General features: G+C 43.2%; 1 protein-coding gene across 20 annotated transcripts in view; it reads right to left on the reverse strand.

Annotated features, from left to right (window-relative positions):
* ATP2B2 (ATPase plasma membrane Ca2+ transporting 2) overlaps positions 1-22,052 on the reverse strand; it is an 895,196-nt gene that overhangs the window by 83,076 nt on the left and 790,068 nt on the right. For all 20 annotated transcript variants that reach the window (XR_009555447.1, XM_060239903.1, XM_060239921.1 and 17 more), the window contains 2 exons: positions 6,944-7,185; positions 5,708-5,942 (listed from right to left, as the gene is read on the reverse strand). Coding sequence is in view for 19 of the 20 variants with exons in the window: in XM_060239903.1 (XP_060095886.1) it covers positions 5,708-5,942; positions 6,944-7,185 (477 nt within the window). In the remaining variant the exon portion in view is untranslated. The remainder of the gene's footprint in view (positions 1-5,707; positions 5,943-6,943; positions 7,186-22,052) is intronic.

The following is a 22,052-nucleotide window of genomic DNA, read 5'->3' on the forward strand; positions in this document are numbered from 1 at the left end:
CTGAGTGGTGCTCAAGACCTAGTGAAAGATACAGATGTTGTACCAACTGGGAACAGTGACCACAATGCTATTAAGTTCAGCCTTCATGTCAATGAAAAGTTACTTCTAAAGATCAAAATTGTAACATCTGATTTCAAGAGAGGGAACTTTACAAAAATGATGGGAATAGTTAAAAGAGAGCTGAAAAGAAAACATAAGATAGTCTAGTCCTTAGAACAGGCTTGGGAGCTATTTAAAACAACGCTAATTGAAGCCCAGTTAGAATGTATTCCTCAAGTTAGGAAAGGCACGGTCAAGTCTAAAAGAATGTATGGTTAACAGTACAAGTCAAGGAAGCTAGATGAAGAAAAAAAAAGAGTTCTTTAAAAAGTGAAAGGTCTGCCCCAATGAATTGAACAAAAGTAATCATTAGCTCTGGCAAAGGAAATGTAAATTAATAATCAAGCAGACAAAAAGAGATTTTGAGGAGCAGGTTGCTAAAAGCATCAGGACAAGCAACACATATTTCTTTAAATATATTCAGAGAAGGAAACAAACAATAAATATTTCTTTAAATATTTCCAGAGCAGGAAAACATCCAGAGAAGCAGGCTTCAATTTGGGCAGGATCTCACAGGAGTAGAACTCCAGAACCTCTAAATTTTATTGTGCTCTTTCTTTCTTAACCCCCTCCCCCCAATACTTGCTTCTGGGCTCCATTGTTCAACCCTCCTGTGAAAATTATGCTGAACGCTAAGATTCGACAAACTTTCTTATATTTTTCCCCATAAAAATGAGAAAATAACTAAAACATATAAAACAGACAGATGGAAATCTTTAACATGCTAATGGTGGGAGTAAGGTTTTATTATGGCAATTATAATTCAAGAAGCATTTTAAGGTAGATGCTGAGCTGGTATAATTTAGTACACCTTCCGGTGAGGTCAGGGGTGTGTGGCATACGCAAATGAGCTGTGTTATTGAGCTCCAGCGCCTCTTTTTCTATGAAATGACCCCTGCAGAGAAGCATTTGGTTCTTTGGATGACCAAGGAATAAAAGTATTGCAAAAAGAAGCTGGCAGAGAAGAAGTGAATTTTTTGTGTCTGTGTTCACTGTGGACAGTGGGGAACATGTACTCATGCCACAATCACTATTTTCAGAAAGGGAGTCTGAAGAACTGGGCCACATTGAGGCAATAATAGATGAAGTTCTAGACCTATTAAAAATTCTAAACCAGTAAGTCTGCAGGTCTGGATGGCATAAACCCAAGAGTTCTTAGGAAACACAAACATGAGATAGTTGATCTACTAACCCATATATGTAACTTCTTACTAAATTAAGCCACTGTATTAGAAAATTGAGAGTAACAAATGCTAAATCAATTGTTAAAAATGGGGAGCAGAAATAAACCAGGAATTACAGGTCAATTAGGCTAACATCTGTCCCAGTCAAATTAGTAGAAGCTGTAATAAATCAACACATAAACAACAGTGACCCAGTAGACATTACATTGGCTTTCAAAAGGCTTTTGACAAGATACCTTATCAAAAACTCCTGAATGAACTTAGAAGTCAATAGAATAAAGGGACAGGTTATTTATGTATTAAAATTCGTTAAATGACAAGAATCAAAGAGTAGGAATAAATAGACAGCACAATGGAGAGAAGTAAGCAGTGGGGTGCCACAAGGACACACCGTGGGATCCCACAAGGAATTGGTACTATTTAATTTTTCCATAAATTATCTGGAACTAGTGTGAGGAAAACCCCCCTTACAGAACATCATAGTCACCAGCCTGGTTGCCAGAGCACCTGGAGAAGTAACTCACACACATTTGGCCAGAGAGTGTGGGTTTGACTAACCAGGCATGGAAAGGACTTGTGCAGTACTAGCAGCCATACCGCTACTATAGCACTCAAAACCGGTGAAAGAGTGCTAACCAGGAGAACAGATGGTTTCCCGTCGCTCCGTGTGATGCCCATCTTGGCCATGAAGCGGGAGAAGTTGCACTGCCAGAAGCTATCTAGGCGAGCAGTTTTCAGCACTGACCATGGAATCCACCGTGGGAGGCTAACACCACACACAGCTATCTTCCTACCATGCCAGACTCCATTCCAGCGAAGCGAACGGCTCACGTACTCGCCAGATGTCACCTTTACATACAGCAATCAAGCTTATCCCGGGCATGGACAACTGTCCAACGGAACTCTAGACAAAGACTGGTGCCAATGGAAGATTGAGGAGGAGAAAGACCATCTCCACCCTGAGCCAAATGTCTTTGTGTAGACCGGGTGTTACCTTGGGCAGCAATTTGGCCATCTATTGTCACCATTGCAGCTAAGTTCAACCACTCCCATGTACCTCCACCCCAGTAGTTTCACCCTTTCTTTCCCTTGACAGCTACCCTGGAGCATCCCACCTTGGCCCATTGTTACCTGGAGGTCCAATCAGGTAACTAGTGTCGAGACCTCATTGGCCAGGAGCAGGCAGCCAATTAGGTGTCCCCTCCAAACCAGCCATTGGCTACCGCACAAGTCCAGCCCTTATGGTCACTGCGGAGCCTCCCCTTTTTCTGAGATCCTGCATCAGCTGACCACTTTCCTCCTCCCTCATACCTCCCATTCCCTGAGGGCTCAAGGTAGTCCTTATAACCTGTGGCCTAGCTACCCACAGGTGTGCTTCTAGCAGTATCCCAATTCTGCTGTCTAGATCCATCCCCGATTTTGAGGCCTAGTTTCGGGTCCCCTCTCCCTCGTCCTCGCTCGTTGCCATTGGAGCCTTCCTTGAAGACTACGATCGGTAATTATCGCCTTGTTCGTTTACCCATGTGTTTCTCTATGTCTCTCTCTAATTTTCTTAGGACTGTATGTATGATTTTATGAGTAATTTATCTTGTGTGTGAAATCTATATTTTCTAGAAGAAATTCAAATTGCTTTTACTTAATTAGTGTCCCTGGCATATTTGAGCAATAGTTTCTGGACGTGGAGCCTGTATAGATAGTCTCTGATCCTTTTAAAGTGCCCACCTGTCAATTCCCCAACCTCGGTTTTGAGGGCATTTCGGCTTACACTAGGAATGAGCAAAAGAATGGCTAAGTTTGCAGATGACAGAAAATTATTCAGGATGATGAAAATCAGTGGTCATCTGACAGCAATGAAGATCCTGTGAATTTAGGGGGAAGTATTTGTGAGTTTCCTGCATTGTGCAGGGGGTTGAATTAGATGACCCTGGAGGTCCCTTCCAACTATATGATTCAGGCCCTCCAGATGTTCCCAGAGGTCTTGAGAGCAGAATGACCTTGCTAGATAGATAAGCAGCAGCTGCGTGCAAGGGAGGACGTGCTTTGCAGTGACTACCAATTAACAAATTCCAAGCAATTGAGCTATGGGTCTTCACCTGTGGGAATGAGACAAGGCGTATTTGCAGTAAAGTTTTGTTTCTCTTCCCTTTGGTCAAGTCAGACCATGAATCATGTGCTGAACAACACAGAGAGTTACATCAGCTCTCAAGGTTCTGATTGGCTAAACAGACCTGAAGCCAATTTGAGACCCTTACCATAAAGTCAGTTAGCTTTTGCCATTCAGTAGTGTTTTGCTCAGCTTGATGGTGACTGCTCCACCATGCAGTTACTATGCTCCTGGCATCCATCTTGAAATGCTTGCTCAGGTGGGCCCACAGCTTGCTGGCCCTGGGTATCTCTGGAGAAAGAGAGCTGTTTTGCTGCTGAAACGTTCAGCCTTTGGATTAACATCTGGTAACTTGAAACTTTGTCTTACTGTATTAGCTAGAGCTGGAAATGCTTAGAGTTTTTATTTTCCTTCAGTCTTGTCTTTTATCTATTGTTTGCACCTTAATAATAATAATAATTATATTTTTATCCTCATGGTTTTGCCTTCACTGACCTCAAATCTAATCCAGAAGCCTTGATCCAATGACCACCTACTGGGTAATTGTTTTGCATTTGAAGACTCAGTCTGCAGGCCCACCATGCAGGGTTGATTTTCTTGTTAATTCCCTGAAAGACTGGGAGTTTTGTTTAAAAGTTCATGAGGGGCACCCACGTGTTTCTCCTTCATTTCCCTCTTGAGAGTTCCAGCGCTTGTTTTTCTAGGAAAAAAGCCCTGCTCAGAAGTACCTTCTTAGTTATTCCTTGCTACTATTGGGGAATTCATAGAGTCACTGACTAAAAGTAGGATACTTGCATTAACGCTGTGTCTCTGTGTTCCTCAGCTGTAGTTCATCAACTATACTATCCTCCAAAGTGTAAAGATACAATAATCTCTCTGTGTGTATTGCAGAGACTAGATTTGAAACAAAGACTTCCTAGTTCACAATTCCCTTGATTCCCAATCCCTTGCTTCTGCCCATGCTACTAGTAAATGGCAGAACAGTGAACTCCAACAGCACTTCTAACTTCTCTAGAGTTCAGTAGCAGTTCTGGAGTAGGTAACCCCTACATATCTCCCACACTGAAGAGAGAATTCATTTAACTCAATCAATTTAGTAATAATTTCATGTTTGTGTCCTCTAGTGACCCATATACCTCTCAAATGTATGCTTATTGTTTGCCTCACTATAAATTTACATTGGATTTGCATTCTTCATTGACTAGACGTCTGCTTTTCAAATGAAGCCTTCTTGTCTTTTTATGGCTGCCTTGATTTTGCCGGTTAACCAAGTTGGTATCCTCTGAGTTGTGTTAGTTTCCTAAGTTGTGATATACATTCCATCTGACTACAAGTTATTCTAGATCACACAGCTTCCATGCATCCTGAAGAAACTTGACTCTTTTTACCCTCCCCCTTTCAACTTCTTTTTGACTAACTCTCTAATTTTTGACTCCCCCCCCCCTCTAAACCAGACCAAATCTAGTCATGTTGGACTATTTGGACACCTTTTCATATATTAAATGTTGAATTTAATAGTACCATTGTTCCCTACTAGTTCAAGAACACTTATATTATGTACCAAGTGCTGAGGAGCAGGGTTGTATCTCTTCTAACTGTATCCATAACTAATTGTTCCATTGCAGAATCATTTAAGGGTACAGTCATCTAGGGACCTTTCTTTGGTCTTTCACTCTTTTTTTAAGGGTAAGTACTGTAATCAAGGTAAGGAACTCACTGCATACAGAAAAGAAATATGTACACTCAGAGCTTTGTTTGTAGAACAAGCCCAGCAGGAACTTATTTGCGTATTAGGCCACACTCCCTTATATCACCATTGTTTTGCATAGGACTTTTTTGTCAAAACAGCCCAGCAGGGACTAATTTGCATATTAGGCCACACCTCCTGACACCAAGCCAGTCAGAACTGTGTTCCTGTGCATTTCTGCTTTTAAAAAAAGCCCTCTGTACACTTTCAATAACTGAAAATGCAATCCTAAATCCTCATATTAGGGAGCTAACTCCCATTTCATTTAATTTGATTTCTTGCTGAGCAAATATGTTGAAGACAATGTTGTATATAACAAAACCAGAAGAATTTTGAATGTGCTGACAGATATAGTAGTTGCTGAAGATAAAATTCAAGGTTATAATGAAACAACTCCAGGAAGAGTTATTGCAAATGAATTCTCAGTTAGTAAGACTAAATTCCAAAAGTAAGTCACAGTTTTTGTAGTTCATGTTTTATCATTCTGATCACAAAATTTATTTGGAAGTAATCATTATTGGTTTCATACTTGGCAGTGAAATTGCTTAGGATAAGGGCTTAAGTCTAACATACCTCAGGTCTTACAGGATCTTCTATGCCAACCACACAAATGCAGGTCAGGTCAGTTAAAATATCATTTTCATTGTCCCAGTCTGGCTCAGGGTTATTGGAGAAGTCTCGATATGCAACACAGATGGTTCTTAGTCCATCACAGGCCATGGGTTCAATCACCTTCTTTACCATCTCATCCCTGTCACGTGGTCTAAAGATGCGAGACTCACCTGCTGCATTAAGGATCTTAGAACATCTGGAAAGAAAGCATACAATCAGCAACTAGATAGCTGTGAAAGAAACTGCTGATTGTGAGGGATATATGCTGTATGTTATATGAAAAAATTAACTATAAAATTGGTTACCACTTTCTTAAGCCAAATGGTTAATGGAATATCAACATTTCTTAATTAGCTGTGACCTGGATAGCCCAGGCCACCCCAATCTTGTCAGATCTTGGAAGCTAAGCAGAGTTAACTCTGGCAAGTACTTGGATGGGAGACCTCCAAGGAATACAAGCAGTCAGGAGGCAGGGGCAGGCTTCCTTCAGCTACTTCACTGAATATCCTCCAGGCCCCCAGTAGGTCAATCACCAGAGGTTGCCATGACTTCCAGGTACACACACACACACACAATACAACCCCCCAAACAATTTCTAAATTAAAAGAAAATTATTTGTCATCTATTTATCAATAAGAATTTGGAAGGAGAATTGCCAACTGCTGCTTGAATGCATGCTAAAGTAACTTAAGCCCTTCAAGGACTCAGGGGTGTTCTTGCTGGGTGTGAAAGGCTAGGTTCAGATCCTTGAGAGAGCCTCAAGACTTACCCATTGGCCTTAAGAAAGTGTTAGTCAATAAAACTGTGAACAACCATAGTGTTCTCACAACAACCAATTTATTGTACATCAAGAATATTAAAAGTGCTATATTAATAACAATTAATAAAGTTCTGAGCAAGGTTAACAGAGAACTGAAAAACAAACGTGGCCATTATGTATAGGAAGTTTTCCTACATAGCACCACTTAAATGAGTGGTACCGCTATAAGGGCACAATAAAACTGTCAGCAGATACCAGCCAATTTAAATGGATTTATGGAGAAGATAAATTTTGCCCTCGCTGAACATTTGAAGAACTTACTATTTGTGTGTTTGAAGTAGTAATTTTTAGTAATATTAATATTATAATAAGAACTGGATCAATTAAGCATTCAGAATTTAGCGTAAAAGTGTTCAGTGTAGTTACTGTGTACATACTTTTTAAGGACAATTTCTGAAGCTCCTTTGCTGTACATTCGGAAGCTACCATCTGGCAATTTAATGACAGTGCTCATTGACTTTCTCACAGAGTTAAATGTGTATACTTTGTACAGCTTCTCTTCAGGGATTTGATTCCGGACAGGCTGATAATCCTGCTTGAGGTCCAAGACAAACCCCAATAAGCCACATTCTGTCTTGTTGCCAACCTGACGAGGTAGACCACCTTCCTTTTCTGGTGGCTAAGGGGAAAAAAATAGATTTGAAACCTTTTCTTATGTCCAGCTGTATAGCATACAGATGTAAACTAAATATTACTTGCAGTTTTATATTCCTTTTCCCCAGTTTTATTTTGAGGGGGAGGGAGGTAAAATGGAAACAGTTATGTTATGGAAGCCTACAACTGAATGGTGCACTGGCAAGGCAGAACATTTGATCCCCCCCCCCTTTTGACTGCTCCCCCCCCAATTTAAAATTGCTCTCTCCAATTGTTTTTCACCTTGATGGAGATACAGCTTTGGGACTGCTACGCTTTCCTATACAGAGAGAAAAGCTGGGGTGTGTGTGGGGTGTGTGTGTGTATGTGAAAATGGTTAAAGAGTTCAGTAACCCCTTCCCTGCCAGATTGCAACTTAAGACTTCAGCTATTTTCCCCTTTAAAAAAAAAAGTGCTAGTGAGGGATATTATACAACTGCATGGAACAAGTAGCTTATGCCTTAGGCAGGGGTGGCCAACGGTAGCTCTCCAGATGTTTTTGCCTTCAACTCCCATCAGCCCCAACCAGCATGGCCAATGGCTGGGACTGATGGGAGTTGTAGGCAAGAAAACATCTGGAGAGCTACCATTGACCACCCCTGCCTTAGAGTGTTGTAATAAGGTCTTAAACCATCACAGCTTGAATTAAAAACCTTTGCACCAAAGTGCAGTTATCCAGATTTAAAACATAACTAGAGGTGACTCAAAATTTTGCTAGAGCTGCTATGTTCTAGATCAGTGTTTCCTATTTGCAGGGTCACAACCCAGTACCAGGCCATGGAAGCCTCAATACCGGGTCACAAGAAAAGCCAAAGCTAGCTCCGCCCCCAGCAAAGCATGAGCTCTGCTTCCTTTCTTTCCCGTCTCTCTGTTGTGCAGAGAACAGCTATGCTTGAAGACTGCCACAGGCTGCAAAGCCTGAGTTCCCTTTTCCTTCCTTCCATTCCCCAAAGTCTCTGTGTTGTGCAGTTAAAAGCTAGGCTTGAAAGTCTTGAGCCCCATTTTCCTTAGAGACCTCTATAGAAGAAAGAGACAGGCTTTCCTGTTTTCCGGCTCCACCCCCAAAGTCTCCTGGCTCCACCCTTGAATTTTAGTGGGCCACAAAGGAGAAGTGTAAAAATAATTGGGCCACGGGGGGGGGGGGGAGTTTGGGAAACCCTGTTCTAGATCAACTGCAAACCAAAAGTTTACTGTTCAAAGCATACCAGTGAGTCACTGGATCATCTAGGGCAGGGGTCCCCAATCCCCAGGCCATGGACTGGTACGGGTCCGTGACCTGTTAGCAACCGGGCTGTGGGTTGCATAATTATTTCATTATATATTACAATGTAGACATTAGAAGAAGAAGAAAACAACAACATTGGATTTATATCCTGCTCTCCACTCTGAATTTCAGAGTCTCAGAGCGGTTCACAATCTCCTTTACTTTCCTCCCCCACAACAGACGCCCTGTGAGGTGAGAGAGCTCTGACAGAAGCTTCCCTTTCAATATAACTCCTACAAGAGCTATGACTGACCCAAGGCCCAGCAGCTGTAAGTGGAGGAGTGGGAAATCAAGACCAGTTCTCACAGGTAAGAGTCTGCATACTTCACCACCACTCCAAACTAATAGAAATAAAGTGCACAACTGTATCATCCCAAAACCATCACCCCCCCCCCCCCCCCCGTCCGTGGAAAAACTGTCTTCCACAAAGCTGGTCCCTGGTGCCAAAAAGCTTATGGACCACTGATCTAGGGTAAGCCACTATTTCTCACACTCAGTTTCTCATCTGTAATATGGGGACAACAATAATGGACCATTTATTTATTTGCTTCATTGTTAGTTCACCTTTCGCTCTGAGATTCAAGGCAGATAAAATTTAGCAATACAACAGAAGCATTATAAAACATATAATAAACACTGTAATAAGAATGGATGATTATGTCAGCAAGCAATGCAGTCAAAACAGTGTAAGAAATGATGTAAGAAATGAAAAAACTGGATTAGAGGAACGAGGAAACAATGCATACAAAGCAAGAATGCATACAATAAATTATGCAATAAACTACCATTCTGAAGGGTTGCTTTAAGAATTACTAAGATAAGATACCTGCAAAGTAGTGGGGTCAGAAGCTAGAGTGATTTCAGCATAGCTATTTATTTGCGAGAAACACCACTGAAAGCACACACAGCTATATATACAGAAACTCCACCCAAAACACACCTCCAGCAATAAACAACCCGACAGAAAAACAGGCGCTTGGAACCCTCATTTGCATGGGCTTAACTCATTGCACTCTGAGTGTAGCTAATTGCACTCTGAGTGTAGCTGCAAGGAGCCTCTCAAGCAATGGCTTCATTGAAATGGATATTACCTGATTGGCTGGCTCAGCAAGGATGGCCAATCTGAATGCAGCTGCAAGGAGCCTTTCAAACAATGGGTCTTCATTTGAACCTCCCGGTACACTACAGTATCAAAAGTGCTTTTAATACAACTGAATGCTAAATCTCATTATTTTTCTCCTTTTGTGCACTTCAGTTAGTTAAGGATTAATTTAAATACTACTTTTAAATCAATAAGAGCCCTATGGCTCAGAGTGTTAAAGCTGCATAAGAACATAAGAGAAGCCATGTTGGATCAGGCCAATGGCCCATCCAGTCCAACACTGTGTGTCACACACAGTGGCCAATATATGTGTGTGTGTGTGTGTATATATATATATATATACACACACACACATACACACACACACACATATGCCTACATACACACACACACACACATATATATAAATATAAATATACACACACGCATACACACACACTCATGACCTGAGTTTGATCCCTGGTAATAAGTACCCAGCTTGCTGTCTGAGGACTACCACTCTTAGGTCAGCAATGGAATAACATGGAAGATTAAAATGTAAAATGAATCCTAAATTCCCTCTGTGATGGAACCGGCCCGATACTGCCTTCAGACTTAGTCCCGTCAACTCCCTTTTGAGTTGCCAACTCCTGAATGGAGCTTATCTTCTTCCCGCCACTAGGGCACACTGCCACCACCTGCTCAATTTAGAGGTTCCTGACTGAGAGGAACAGGACTCACAATTGCCAGTTCTGAGGCCTGGCCTCAAGGTCCTCTGCCAACCCAGCACCTGATTATGACAGACACCAAAGTTCTTCTGTGGGAGACCCCTGGAGGATTGGCACCCTTACCAACTGTATGCCTTCCCCCTTCCCTGGGCTCCCCTCTTGCAGTAGCGTGGTCTAAGGTGGATGGGGAAACTATGTAGCACAGAGGGACTACCTTTTAAACAGACAAAACATTTATTTAAAATTTACAACTATATACAGGCATTTTAAAATAGTGAACAGAAGAAATAAATCAAACTAGGGAAAAACGCTCCTTCTTTCCCTATTATACAATACTTGCCCTGATCAGACAGCACAGACAGACTCACCAACCCAACTGACTGAACTCAAAGCCCAACTTGAACTGCCAGCTTAGGGGTCCCAACCCTCCCGCTCTAGCGGGGGACCCCAGGTTTCCGAGCCTCTTCCCCCGCTCCCCCAAAAAACGGAAGCGGGGGGAGAAGCGGCGTCCTCCTGCTGCTGGCAGCGTCAGGGGCTGCCGGGGAGGATGCTGGGGATGAACAGCATCACCAGCGGGGGTTGAGGGGGCCGCCTGCGCTCGTGCTCCATGTACTCCTCATCGGCTGCTGTGCTGCTGGAGGCGGCTGACCACGCGGTCGGTGTAAAGGACGGGCTTGAGGGTGCGCAAGCGCTGCGGCCAGCCGTAGCAGAATGTCTCCACGCCCCGCCCGTTCTGCTCGCGCACCCTCAAGCCCGTCCTTTACACCGACCGCGTGGTCAGCCGCCTCCAGCAGCACAGCCGCCGCCGCGCCGGCGCGTGGTTTGGGGGGGGCAGGATCATGGGCCCTCCGGAAGTGCAGGGCTGGGCCGGGGAGGGAAGCCAGCATCAGACCCTTCGAGGGGGCAGACCCTCCCCACCCAGCCCCGACCAAGGAAGGACAAGCGGAGGAGGTCTCCCCGGGAGTCAGGGGTGCAAAACATGCGCCTCCTGCCCCCGAGCACCACTTACCGGCGGGGGCTGCCCGAGCAGGCAGACGGCGGGGCGCAGGTTCCGGCCCAAAGGGGCGCCCAACTCGGAGCAAACTTTCCCCGGCGCCGCGCGTCTCCTTCTCCACCAGGTGAGCGCGCGCGCGGCAGGTGAGCCCTTTGGCCCAGGTGAGCCCTTCCTCTCCCACGCGGCCGCCTCCTGGTTAACCCCTTCGCCTCTGGGCCCCCTGGAGAGCCTGGGAAACTCCCCGAGACTGGGCAGGCCAGCTGGAGCCGAGCCGCTCCCCTGCCTGCCCCCCCGCCTGAGTTAAGGCTTTGGCCCAGGGCTGGCCAAATTGTGGCCACACGTGGCTCTTTCGCACATAGCGTGTGGCTCTCAAAGCCCCCTGCCCCATCAGCCGGCTTGGAGAAGGCATTTGTCTCCAGAGGCTCGGAGAATGCATTTAAAGTTAAAGCTGCTTTCTTTCTGCCTGTCTCCCCCATAGGGTTGCCAATCCCCAGGTGGGGGCAGGGGATCCCCCGGTTTGGAGGCCCTCCCCGCGCTTCAGGGTGATCAGAAAGCGGGGGGAGGGGAGGGAAATGTCTGCTGGGAACTCTGCTATTCCATAGGGAGATTTATTCCTATAGAAAATAATGGGGAATTGACTTGGGGGTATCTGGGGCTCTGGGGGGGGGGCTGTTTTTTGAGGTAGAGGCACCAAATTTTCAGTATAGCATCTAGTGCCTCTCCCCAAAGTACCCCCCAAGTTTCAAAAAGATTGGACCAGGGGGTCCAATTCTATGAGCCCCCAAAGAAGATGCCCCTATCTATTATTTCCTATGGAAGGAAGGCATTGAAAAGGTGCTGTCCCTTTAAATGTGATGGCCAGAACTCCCTTTGGAGTTCAATGATGCTTGTCACAGCCTTGATCTTGGCTCCACCCCTAATGTCTCCTGGCTCCACCCCCAAAGTCCCCAGATATTTCTTGAATTGGACTTGGCAACCCTATGCCAGCTTCTCATCAAAAATCTCTAATATAAAACCCAGTTCCCGCCCAAGAACTGGGTTACCCTCCTGCAGCCTTCTGGGAGACCAGCCTGAAAGACTTCCTGTCTCTCTAGGAGACCTCCTCAGAATTGCTGCTTCCAGACAGGAGGGGAGGGAAAGGAGGAAGAGACTAGGCCCCAAAGTATGCCTCCAGTTTGATGGCATCTTCCTGCCAACTCCCAGATAACCATAGTCTAAAATGGCATTTCTCCACACCCTTCTTTTGAAAACCTCCTCCCACCTTCTGATGAGGATATAAGGGCCCAGAAATCTACATTCTGACATATATGACAAAGGGAGCTTTGACTCTTCACAGCTTATACCTTCAAAATCTTGTTCAACTCTAAGATGTTACTGGACTTGAATCTAGCTGTTCCACTGCAGACTAACATGGCTGCCTTCTTAAACTATAGGTCCATTATCCTCTATAGTTTTTTTCTGAAAAATGCTGCTGAGGAAGGAAGAATGAGTGTAGAACCAGTTATGCTGGATCAGACCTTCACTAGATATCATGTAGGGGATGGTATTTTTTTTTTTAAAGAATGGGAATGGGAATGCTGTGAACCTACCTCATTTTGGATTTGGAAATATTACTGAAGCTTAAGGGAACTGATTGCTTAAGGGAACATTCAAACCACACAAATATGGAAAACCACAAAGGAGAAAAACTTTAATATGCGAAACCCTGCAGGTAATAATCCCACCATGTTTCAAACCAGCAGGGGATGTTATTCAGTGTTGTCTGTTAGCGAGTAACTTTTGTACAGCATTGTTCACACATAAAAGGTCAGTTGTAGTGCCCAATGACCTACACATTCTCTTTGGGATATGCATAAGTCTCTTTCATGGTTGTTTTCTTTGAAGTCTTAGAAGTATGCAAGTCTATTTAGGATGGCACTGGAAGATACATCTGGTTCAAAACATGTTCAGGTTAAGTCCCTGCAATTCTGCAAACGTTATAATGATTTTTGCATATTTCCCACTTGTCCCTGTGTTTTGCTCTCTGAATTGGTGTAAAGCATTTGCCAGACTCTAAAAAACCAAGTACAAGTAACCACAGAAAGAGTGAAGCGGCTGGACCAAAGCCGAAAGGATGCTTAGCTGTGGATGTGGTCGATGATGAAAGTCCAATGCTGCAAAAAACAATACTGCATTGCAATGTGGAATATAAGATCTATGAATCAAGGTAAGCTGGATGTGGTCAAACAAGAGATGGCAAGACTGAACATTGACATCTTGGGAATCAGTGAACTAAAATGGACAGGAATTGGCGAACAGGAGTACCAGAAAATCGTCTATTTCTGCTTCATTGACTATGCTGAAGCCTTTGATTATGTGGATCACAACAAACTGTGGCAAGTCCTTAAAAAGATGGGAGTACCAGCCCACCTCACATGTCTCCTGAGAAACCTGTATAAGGGTCAAGAAGCAACTGTCAGAACACAATATGGAACAACTGATTGGTTTAGAATAGGAAAAGGAGTTCGACAAGGATGTATATTGTCACCCTGCTTATTTAATTTTTATGCAGAGTTTATCATGTGGAATGCTGGCCTGGATGAAGCAGAAGCCAGAATTAAGATTGCCGGGAAAAACATCAACAACCTCAAATATGCAGATGACACCACTCTAATGGCAGAAAGTGAGGAGGACCTAAAGAACCTTGTTCAGGGTGAAAGATGAGAGCACAAAAATAGGCTTGAAACTCAACATCAAAAAAACTAAGATCATGGCATCCGGCCCCATCACATCTTGGCAAACAGAAGGGGAAGACATGGAAGTAGTGACAGACTTCACATTTCTAGGATCCAAGATCTCTGCAGATGGTGACTGTAGCCATGAAATTTAAAGACGTTTGCTCCTTGGGAGGACAGCCATGGTGAACCTGGGCAGCATAATAAAAAGTAGAGATATCACCCTGCCAACAAAAGTCTGTATAGTCAAAGCAATGGTATTCCCAGTAGTAATGTATGGCTGTGAGAGCTGGACCATAAGGAAAGCCAAGTGCAGAAGAATAGATGCTTTTGAGCTGTGGTGCTGGAGAAGAATCTTGAGAGTCCCTTGGACTGTAAGAAGATCCAATCAGTCAGTCCTAAGGGAAATCAACCCAGACTGTTCCCTGGAAGGTCAGCTGCTGAAGCTGAAGCTCAAATACTTTGGCCACCAAATGAGAAGAGAAGAGAGCACTCACTGGAGAAGATCCTGATGCTGGGAAAGACAGAAGGCAAAAGAAGAAGGGGACGGCAAAAGAGGAGATGGCTGGACAGAGTTACTGATGTAACTAACATGAATTTGAGCAGAATTTGGAGGATGGTGTAAGATAGGCGGGCCTGGCATGACTTTGCCCATGGGGTCGCAAAGAGTCAGACTTGACTGTGTGACTGAACAACAACACCCAAATACATTACAATGAAATAATTTACTTTCAAGGAATTATAAATGTACAAGTGGGGGACCCTCAAGGACTTTAGGGGGCATCTTATTCCTCCACTTACAATTTACTTTCCTTTTTCTGAAAGCCGCCCTATAGCTTCTCCCATTTTCCTGTTTCATTCTCTCCTTCCCACATACCAGTTGACCTACTTTTATATTGTCACACTCGTAGATTTCTGTCCTTCCCTCCCTCTATCTTCAGCATATATAATTTCTTTACTTAAGTTATACATATTTCTTCTACACAATTAAGACCCAAACAGCTCTTCTCCATTTTATTCTCACAAGAATTGTGAGGTATATCAGGCTGAGAATGTGTAACTGGCTTCAAGTCAGCCAATGAACTCCCACATCAGATTGGAGATTTATACCTGAGTCTCCCAGGCCCTGGTCTTAAACTGTAACCACTATCCCACATTGACTTTCATGGGGTGGCTGCTGTTGAACAACTTGCAATCGCAACTTCCTAAAATATAAAACATGCAAAAGCCTAAACTTTGGCAGGGGATAATAAAATCTGAACCACTAAATACAGTTCTGTCATGATCTGTACAATATCTCCCCATATCCCCAGATAGTCATTACAAGAAAACTCATCATTAATTAGACTTTTTAGTTATGGCTTAAAATATTTTTTATCTAGTTGAATGATTGACAGCACATGTAGAAACATGAACATGGAAATTTTGAAATAGGACAAAGTCTGCTAGACCTTCCACAGCAGCTGCAAATCATGTAATATCTGCTTGATTAATTTAAGTGAAGAATAGTGAAAATTAGCAATAACATTACTAGTCCTCCAGTGTTTTAGCATGTGCAGACTGTATACTGAAACTTTTTAGTGATGGCTTTTCTCAGTCTTTGGTATGAGATACCATGGTTTGTATTTCAAACAAAGGTGGCTTTTATCTTATTGCATGTGTGATTACTAGAGATGGGCATGAACCGATTCATGAATCATGATACATACACAAATTAGGCCAGTTCATGCTGTGTTTCAAACCAGTTTGGCTCTTGGTGATTCATTTGGTTTGTTTTTTTGCAGTTTATTTTTCCAGACAGCCTGGTGCTGATTCAATCAATTCCTAGGCAATGCTGGGGGTGGGGGGAGGTGATTTCTGTGAGCCCTAGAAACACCCATAGCAGTTGTCCATAGCTTGATTGGCAAATATGGGAGTCAATCACAGAGCTCCAAACAAACCATGAACCAGGCAACCATATGAATCATGAACCAACATAAACCACCATTTCCCCAGTTCATGCCCAGCCCTAGTGCTAAAGAAATAGAGTTAAAGAAATAAAAGAAACTAAATTCATCATAAACATCTATTATTTATTTTTTGGATGTTCACCATCTCTAGTCAGTACCATGGCTAGCAGCTTGATTATTTACTTAGTGGTGTACCCTGAACTAATTAGAGAATTCTTCCTTGGTGACATACTCTATATTGATGAGAGGATTCCTAATGAAGTTTCTGTCTCACTATGCTTATAATAAACCAAGCTGAGCTTTATCTCTGTCAGATGAGAATATCCCACCATCATGAGAGCACCGACACCTAAAGAGGGGCTGCAATAGACATGAACTGCATACATATATGCTTTGCATATACACATATAAAACAGATGGAATCTCCATAGTGCTTATTTAGAGCTGCCTAAATAATCTTGTCAATAACATAATTTTATTTAAATAACACCGTTCACTTTAAAATGTTTGTATGTAAGTATGAAACAAATTAGGAAGGTTTGTTTAGAAAAGTTATATGTTCAATGGACCTGCCTTTTAATTATTTGGAAACAATGTAGGTAGTTATCTTTCCTAAAATATTCTCTATTTGAATAATTATTCAAGAGTAAGAAATCATATGAAGAACAAATTTTTGCAGCTACCCACTTCCTGTACTATTTACTGGCTAAAGTTTCAATAATTCTCCATTCTTGCTTAAAACCAAACAGGTTATTTAGTCAAACATTTTTTAAATTACTAAAATGTGTTATCCCTCATTGGTATCCTATCCTTTAAAATCACCTGAGAAGTTTTCAAGCTATTTAAAAAACAAATGAAGTTCAAACCCACTCTTTATGGAGGAAACACAGGCTTCTGTGTATTCAAAAGATCATGAGCTAGCAATTCATGCAGTTACCAAATCTCTTGATCAGCGTGCATTGATCCACAACCTTGAACACCGAATATGTTAATCTCTACACAGTAATTTCAGAAGTATTGTATGCAGCTGTTAGCTCTATTTGTTTTTTTCCTAATATATTCTTTTCCCTCTAAAAAACAGAGACTCAAGGCAGCTCATATTATACACATAGAATAAAAATATATAAGAGTTTAAAATCAATTCAACTAAAATATACTTTTCTTCCAAAAATATCTAGGGATGCTTAAATTTGCAGTGGTTCAGTTCATGTTCTTATTGCTGGTCAAAAGCATGGAGCCAACTTTTCATCAGCAGTTTGAGTTTGTTTGGTGGGTTATTTTCCCAGTATTTAAGCACAATGCAACTAGTAGTACTTAATGCATGTGTTATCATACAGCGTGATGGGTGTCCTATTTTTTCCCTTCCACAGATTGCTTGTTGATACTTGATGCTTGACAGCCACCTGTTTAATTAAACAGTGAGTAAATCAATCAGACAACCAGTGATTAGAAATAAATACTCTGTTTGTAAAGAAGTCTTATCATGTGGTAGAAGGATGAGAGTCCAGTAGCACCTTAAAGACTAACAAATTTGTGGCAGGGTATGAGCTTTTGTGAATCACTGCTCACTACTTCAGATACAGCTAGAATGTGAGTCCATTCTAGCTGTATCTGAAAAAGTGAGCAGTGACTCACAAAAGCACATACCCTGCCACAATTTTTGTTAGTCTTTAAGATGCTACTGGACTCTGACTCTTTACTGCTACAGACAGATTAACATGGCTACCCATCTTCATCTTTTAACATGTGGTGTTCATTAAACTTGTTTTACAAGAGATTATTTCACACATTTTTTAACAGCCTTATGAGAATTTGTGCACACTGTTTCCTCCCCATATCATTTAATTGCCTGAAATGGAATGCCCAGGTTAGTCTGATTTCATAAGGTCTCCGGAGGAAGTAGGGTTGGCCCTAGTTAGTATTTGGATGGGAGACCATTAAGAATTAACAGGGTCACTAAGCAGAGGCAGGCAATGGCAGAGCACCTCTGAATATCTCTTACCTTGAAAACCTAAGTTGGCTGCAATTTGATGGCAAAAAACAAACATTTAATTAGTGACCGAAACGATGGCCGTGGTAGAAAACAAAATTCATTTACTGTGCAAAACTGCCCCAAATCCAAAGAGAAATGACAGCAGGAAGGCAAGGGGAGCTGAAGTTTAGCTCACGTGCAACTGGGTTGTAGAAAATTGTATGTTTGCATGACAAAAATGTGAACTTCATGATATCCTACCACGCATACCACAGCTACTTGCAGCACTCATTAATAGTCAAGAGAATGCTTCTGTGACTTCCTCTGATGAACCACTACACAAGACAAGAGCAATGAAAAGGAGGTCTATCATGTAGCAATGACTAAATTTATCATCCAATATGATGACAGAGAATTACAGAATACCTTGATTAACACTTGGGGGAGCCCAATAAACTCCACAGATTTCAGGACAGAGGAGATGAGTTTTCCTTTATCAAGTCATAGAGGCTAGAGAGAGATCAACTTATGCCTACCTGCCAGGAAGGGGCAGGATCGATGGTTATTTCCATATACTGAGTTGGACAATAAAACTTTTAGGGTCATGCACCTTAATCTGATTGGAGAGAGATGAAATGCTGCGCACACACAGGGCCTTAAAACTGATTTCAGGCTATGTCAATCTCTCTCTGTTAGGGAGGAAAGTCTGACACATTGTGAGAATTTGTCCCAACCGCCTGCAGCCTCACTGTAAGGACGGAGGGACACATTTGCCACCCTTGGGGGAAGAGAGGAAGATTGACAGCCCAATAGGCTTGTGCTTGGGGGCGGGCTGCTGCAGCAGCAGCGTGCCTTTCCCGCTCGTGCCAGTCTCCGTCTGGCGACTGGTCTAGGCAGGAGAGCTTTTAGCTTGCTCCTGCTTAGATCTTATCAGTTTCAGTTGTTCTTTTAGGCGTTCCTTAAGCAAAGATTAGGTGGCAAAGCAGGAGCATTTTTGCTTGCTGGCTCTGGTCTTGTCAGTTCCCCTTTTCTTCCGGCTTTCAAACGTTTTAAGAAAGATCGGGAGCTGATCGAGTTGCTCATAAGGCAAGACAGGAGCGCTTTTAGCTCGCTCCTGCTTCATGTCAGTTTCCTTTGGCTTCCTGGCATTCAGTCTTTTCAGTGGAGTTCAGGTCGCTGATAAAGCCTGTGAGTTTGATTTTAACTGCAGCGTGTTGCTGAGGATCAGGGCTGCTGTTATGTCTCTGGTGAATGCAAGGACTTGGATTGGATTGGATTGGCGTATCTCCATTATATGGCTGGTTTAACCCTCCCTCCCCCTTCCCCCCCCCCTTTTAAAAAGGTGTTTCTTGGGTTAGGCTTTTTGTTAGTTTGGAGTACAACTCCTCTGGGGGTTGGGTGTGGGGACAGAATTGTGGAAGCCACTTTTTCCCTTGTTGGTATTGGATCAGGTAGTGAGAGATGTGAAAGGCCTCTACCCAAACACTTTTTTTTGGGGGGGGGGGGTGTAATTTAGCTATAGTGTTGCAGCAGCCATTTTTATGTCCCCTTTGCAGCTGTCTTTTTGAATCAGAGGGCAGCCATTTTAGAAGCTGTGGAGAAGGGGCCATTTTGGCTGAAGCTTTGCTATTGTCCCTGGGGGCTTTCTTGCTAATGAAGGCGGCAGCCATTTTAGGTGCTGTGCAGGAGCAGCCATTTTAGTGGAATTTTTGGCAGTTTTTTGCTCTTAGTAGTTCAGGCCGGTATTGTTAAAATACATGGGGAAAAAGGGACAGGAAAATCCAAGGAAAAACATCCCGCACCTAAGGCTTCTAGGGCCCTGCCTAAGAGGCCAGCTCCCCCTTTATCATCTTCGGATGAGGAGAGTGATGAGGTGGTAAATGCTGCTATTTTGCAAAGACTTAGGGCTCTGGAGGAGGTTTCTGAAATTCCTCCCTCACAGGGTTTAGACTTAGGCTTGGGGGAAAATTCTAAGGCTGCATTTCAAGCAGATATTTTAACCGGGTTGTCTATTCTCGAGGGTAGGTCTGTTGGAAACATCGCGGGAGGAGCCAGCAGATCCAGTGGTGCACAAGGGGTTCAGCTCCATTTCCTATAGATTAGGAGATGTTTTTTTCAATAAGCCCAAAATCGCCATTCTCAGGGCTTCCTAGCTCAAGATATTATTTTTTAAAGTTTTAAAAATACACAAAATGTAACTTTTCAGACCCTTTTGAAAGTTTTTTCCTTTTTCACCAAAAGGCCACCAAAATTGGTTCCAATATTATAATCCAATATATTTCACTCTATAGTCATGATATCTGCTGACTCCACTAATTTTTAAAGACTCATTCTTTTTTCTTGAATTTTTAAATTTTTTGACCTTCCTTTAATGGCCGCCACAATTTCACTATGGTTTTCAAGTCCTAGAGAAGCCAGGGAGGTTTAGAAAATTCCCAATGGCTCCTTCCTGCTTTTCTTGCCATGAAGTCACGTTCTCAATAGTTGAGAGATCTTGCGATACTTGTATGACACCACTTCCTGTGACGTCTTCCACTTCAGCAACTCAGTGACGATGGGGGTTTTTTTGCAGAAACCGCAAGTATTCCAAACATTAGTTGTTTTTTATGCTTTAACTTTGCTTCTAAAATTCCAAAAGTCCCCAAAATTACCCCCTTCTCTTCTTTACCACTTTAGAATATTGTAGTTAAGTCAAAATTTTAATCCTTGTCTCACGTAGAATTAATTTCAGTCTCGGAATGATAGATAAATATCTTCTTACCTTGCAGCCAAATATATTCTCCTTAACATCGTCCTTTCCAAAGATGAATATTTAAATATTAGTATAGTCCAAAGAAGGCTTGAATCTTGATGAATTTAATTCAATTTAATGACCACGGAGACCCTCTGTAGACGCTGGAATGCAATTCTTCACCGGGGACTCTTCAAAGCCTAAAAGGAACCCCACTGGGACTCTTCGTCAGCCAAAGTAAATCCCCTCAGAATTCTCCTAAGCAAGTCTTGGCCTTTTCCCTCACTGAGAAAAGTAGGCAGCAGGCATTGGGATCACCTTCTCTGCCCAGAACAGAGGCTCCGGTCCGCTCCTCTTTTGAGAAGTGACTCAATTTTCCATGATCCAACCCCGTAAGTCTCTTTGCCGTTGTTATTTCAAAGGAGTGCTTGCCCTCCTCCCCAGGTCTTAGTTATACACTTGGGAGGTAATGATATTGGGCTGATGAAGGGCACAGCTTTGGCCTTGCAGGCAGAGGAGGATTTTAGGGCTATCAAGGAGAGATGGCCTGGGACTGTTATAATTTGGTCGGCCATGATCCCCCACCTTTTTTGGCGGGGTGTTCGGGACCCTTTGGGCATCGACAGGGCCCATCGTAAGGCTAATAAAAGAATTTGGAGAGCCTTGGAAGATGGTTTGGGCTACTACTTGCCTCATCCGGACATTCATATTAGTTGTCCCCACCTCTATAGGGGTGATGGCGTTCATCTTTTGGATGAGGGTAATGGTCTCTTCGGCAAGGGTTGCGGGTGGCCTTGGGCCTCCTAGTGGATGCTAAGGCCTAAGCAGAGGCTTGGCCTTAGTGGTGGCAGGTTTCTGTGATTAATGAACTTATGCCGCTAGAGGAGGACCAGAAAGCATCCCCCTTTTGTGCCAGTCTCCATCTGGCGATCGGCTCTCCCTCCCACCCTGATTGGTATGTAGGCATTTGCTGGTTGCCTCTTATTAGGGGGGCTGGGTAGGAATTTTTTGATCCCCAGCTGATTGGTGGAACTGCTGGGGTGTTTTTTCGCCTACCCTACATAGCATGTCAGTGGATTGGAAATTTGGCTGTAGGGAGGTGCTGTTTAATAGGTTGGTCACTTTGGTTGTGTCAGGTTTCTGTGGTTAATGAGCTTATGCAGCTGTGGGGGGGGGGACCAGAAAGCATCCCCCTTTTGTGAGATTAGGGGTCTGTCAGGATCAACCTTTGGGTTTGCTGGCCCAGGGTGGGAGAATGCAGACCGTCCTTTGGGGCTTACCTGGAAGATTCCTTTCATTGAGTTGCCCGGCTCATGGTTGGACCTTCCCAGTTTGTTGCCTATTTGCTGAGTTGGCCTGGTGTGAGCTGTGGTGTACAGCTCTAGCCAGGGGCTGGGTTGCTCACCCGTTAAATGGCAGG

This window comes from Heteronotia binoei, chromosome 5 (genome assembly GCF_032191835.1).
Source record: "Heteronotia binoei isolate CCM8104 ecotype False Entrance Well chromosome 5, APGP_CSIRO_Hbin_v1, whole genome shotgun sequence".
Classification (NCBI taxonomy): domain Eukaryota; kingdom Metazoa; phylum Chordata; class Lepidosauria; order Squamata; family Gekkonidae; genus Heteronotia; species Heteronotia binoei.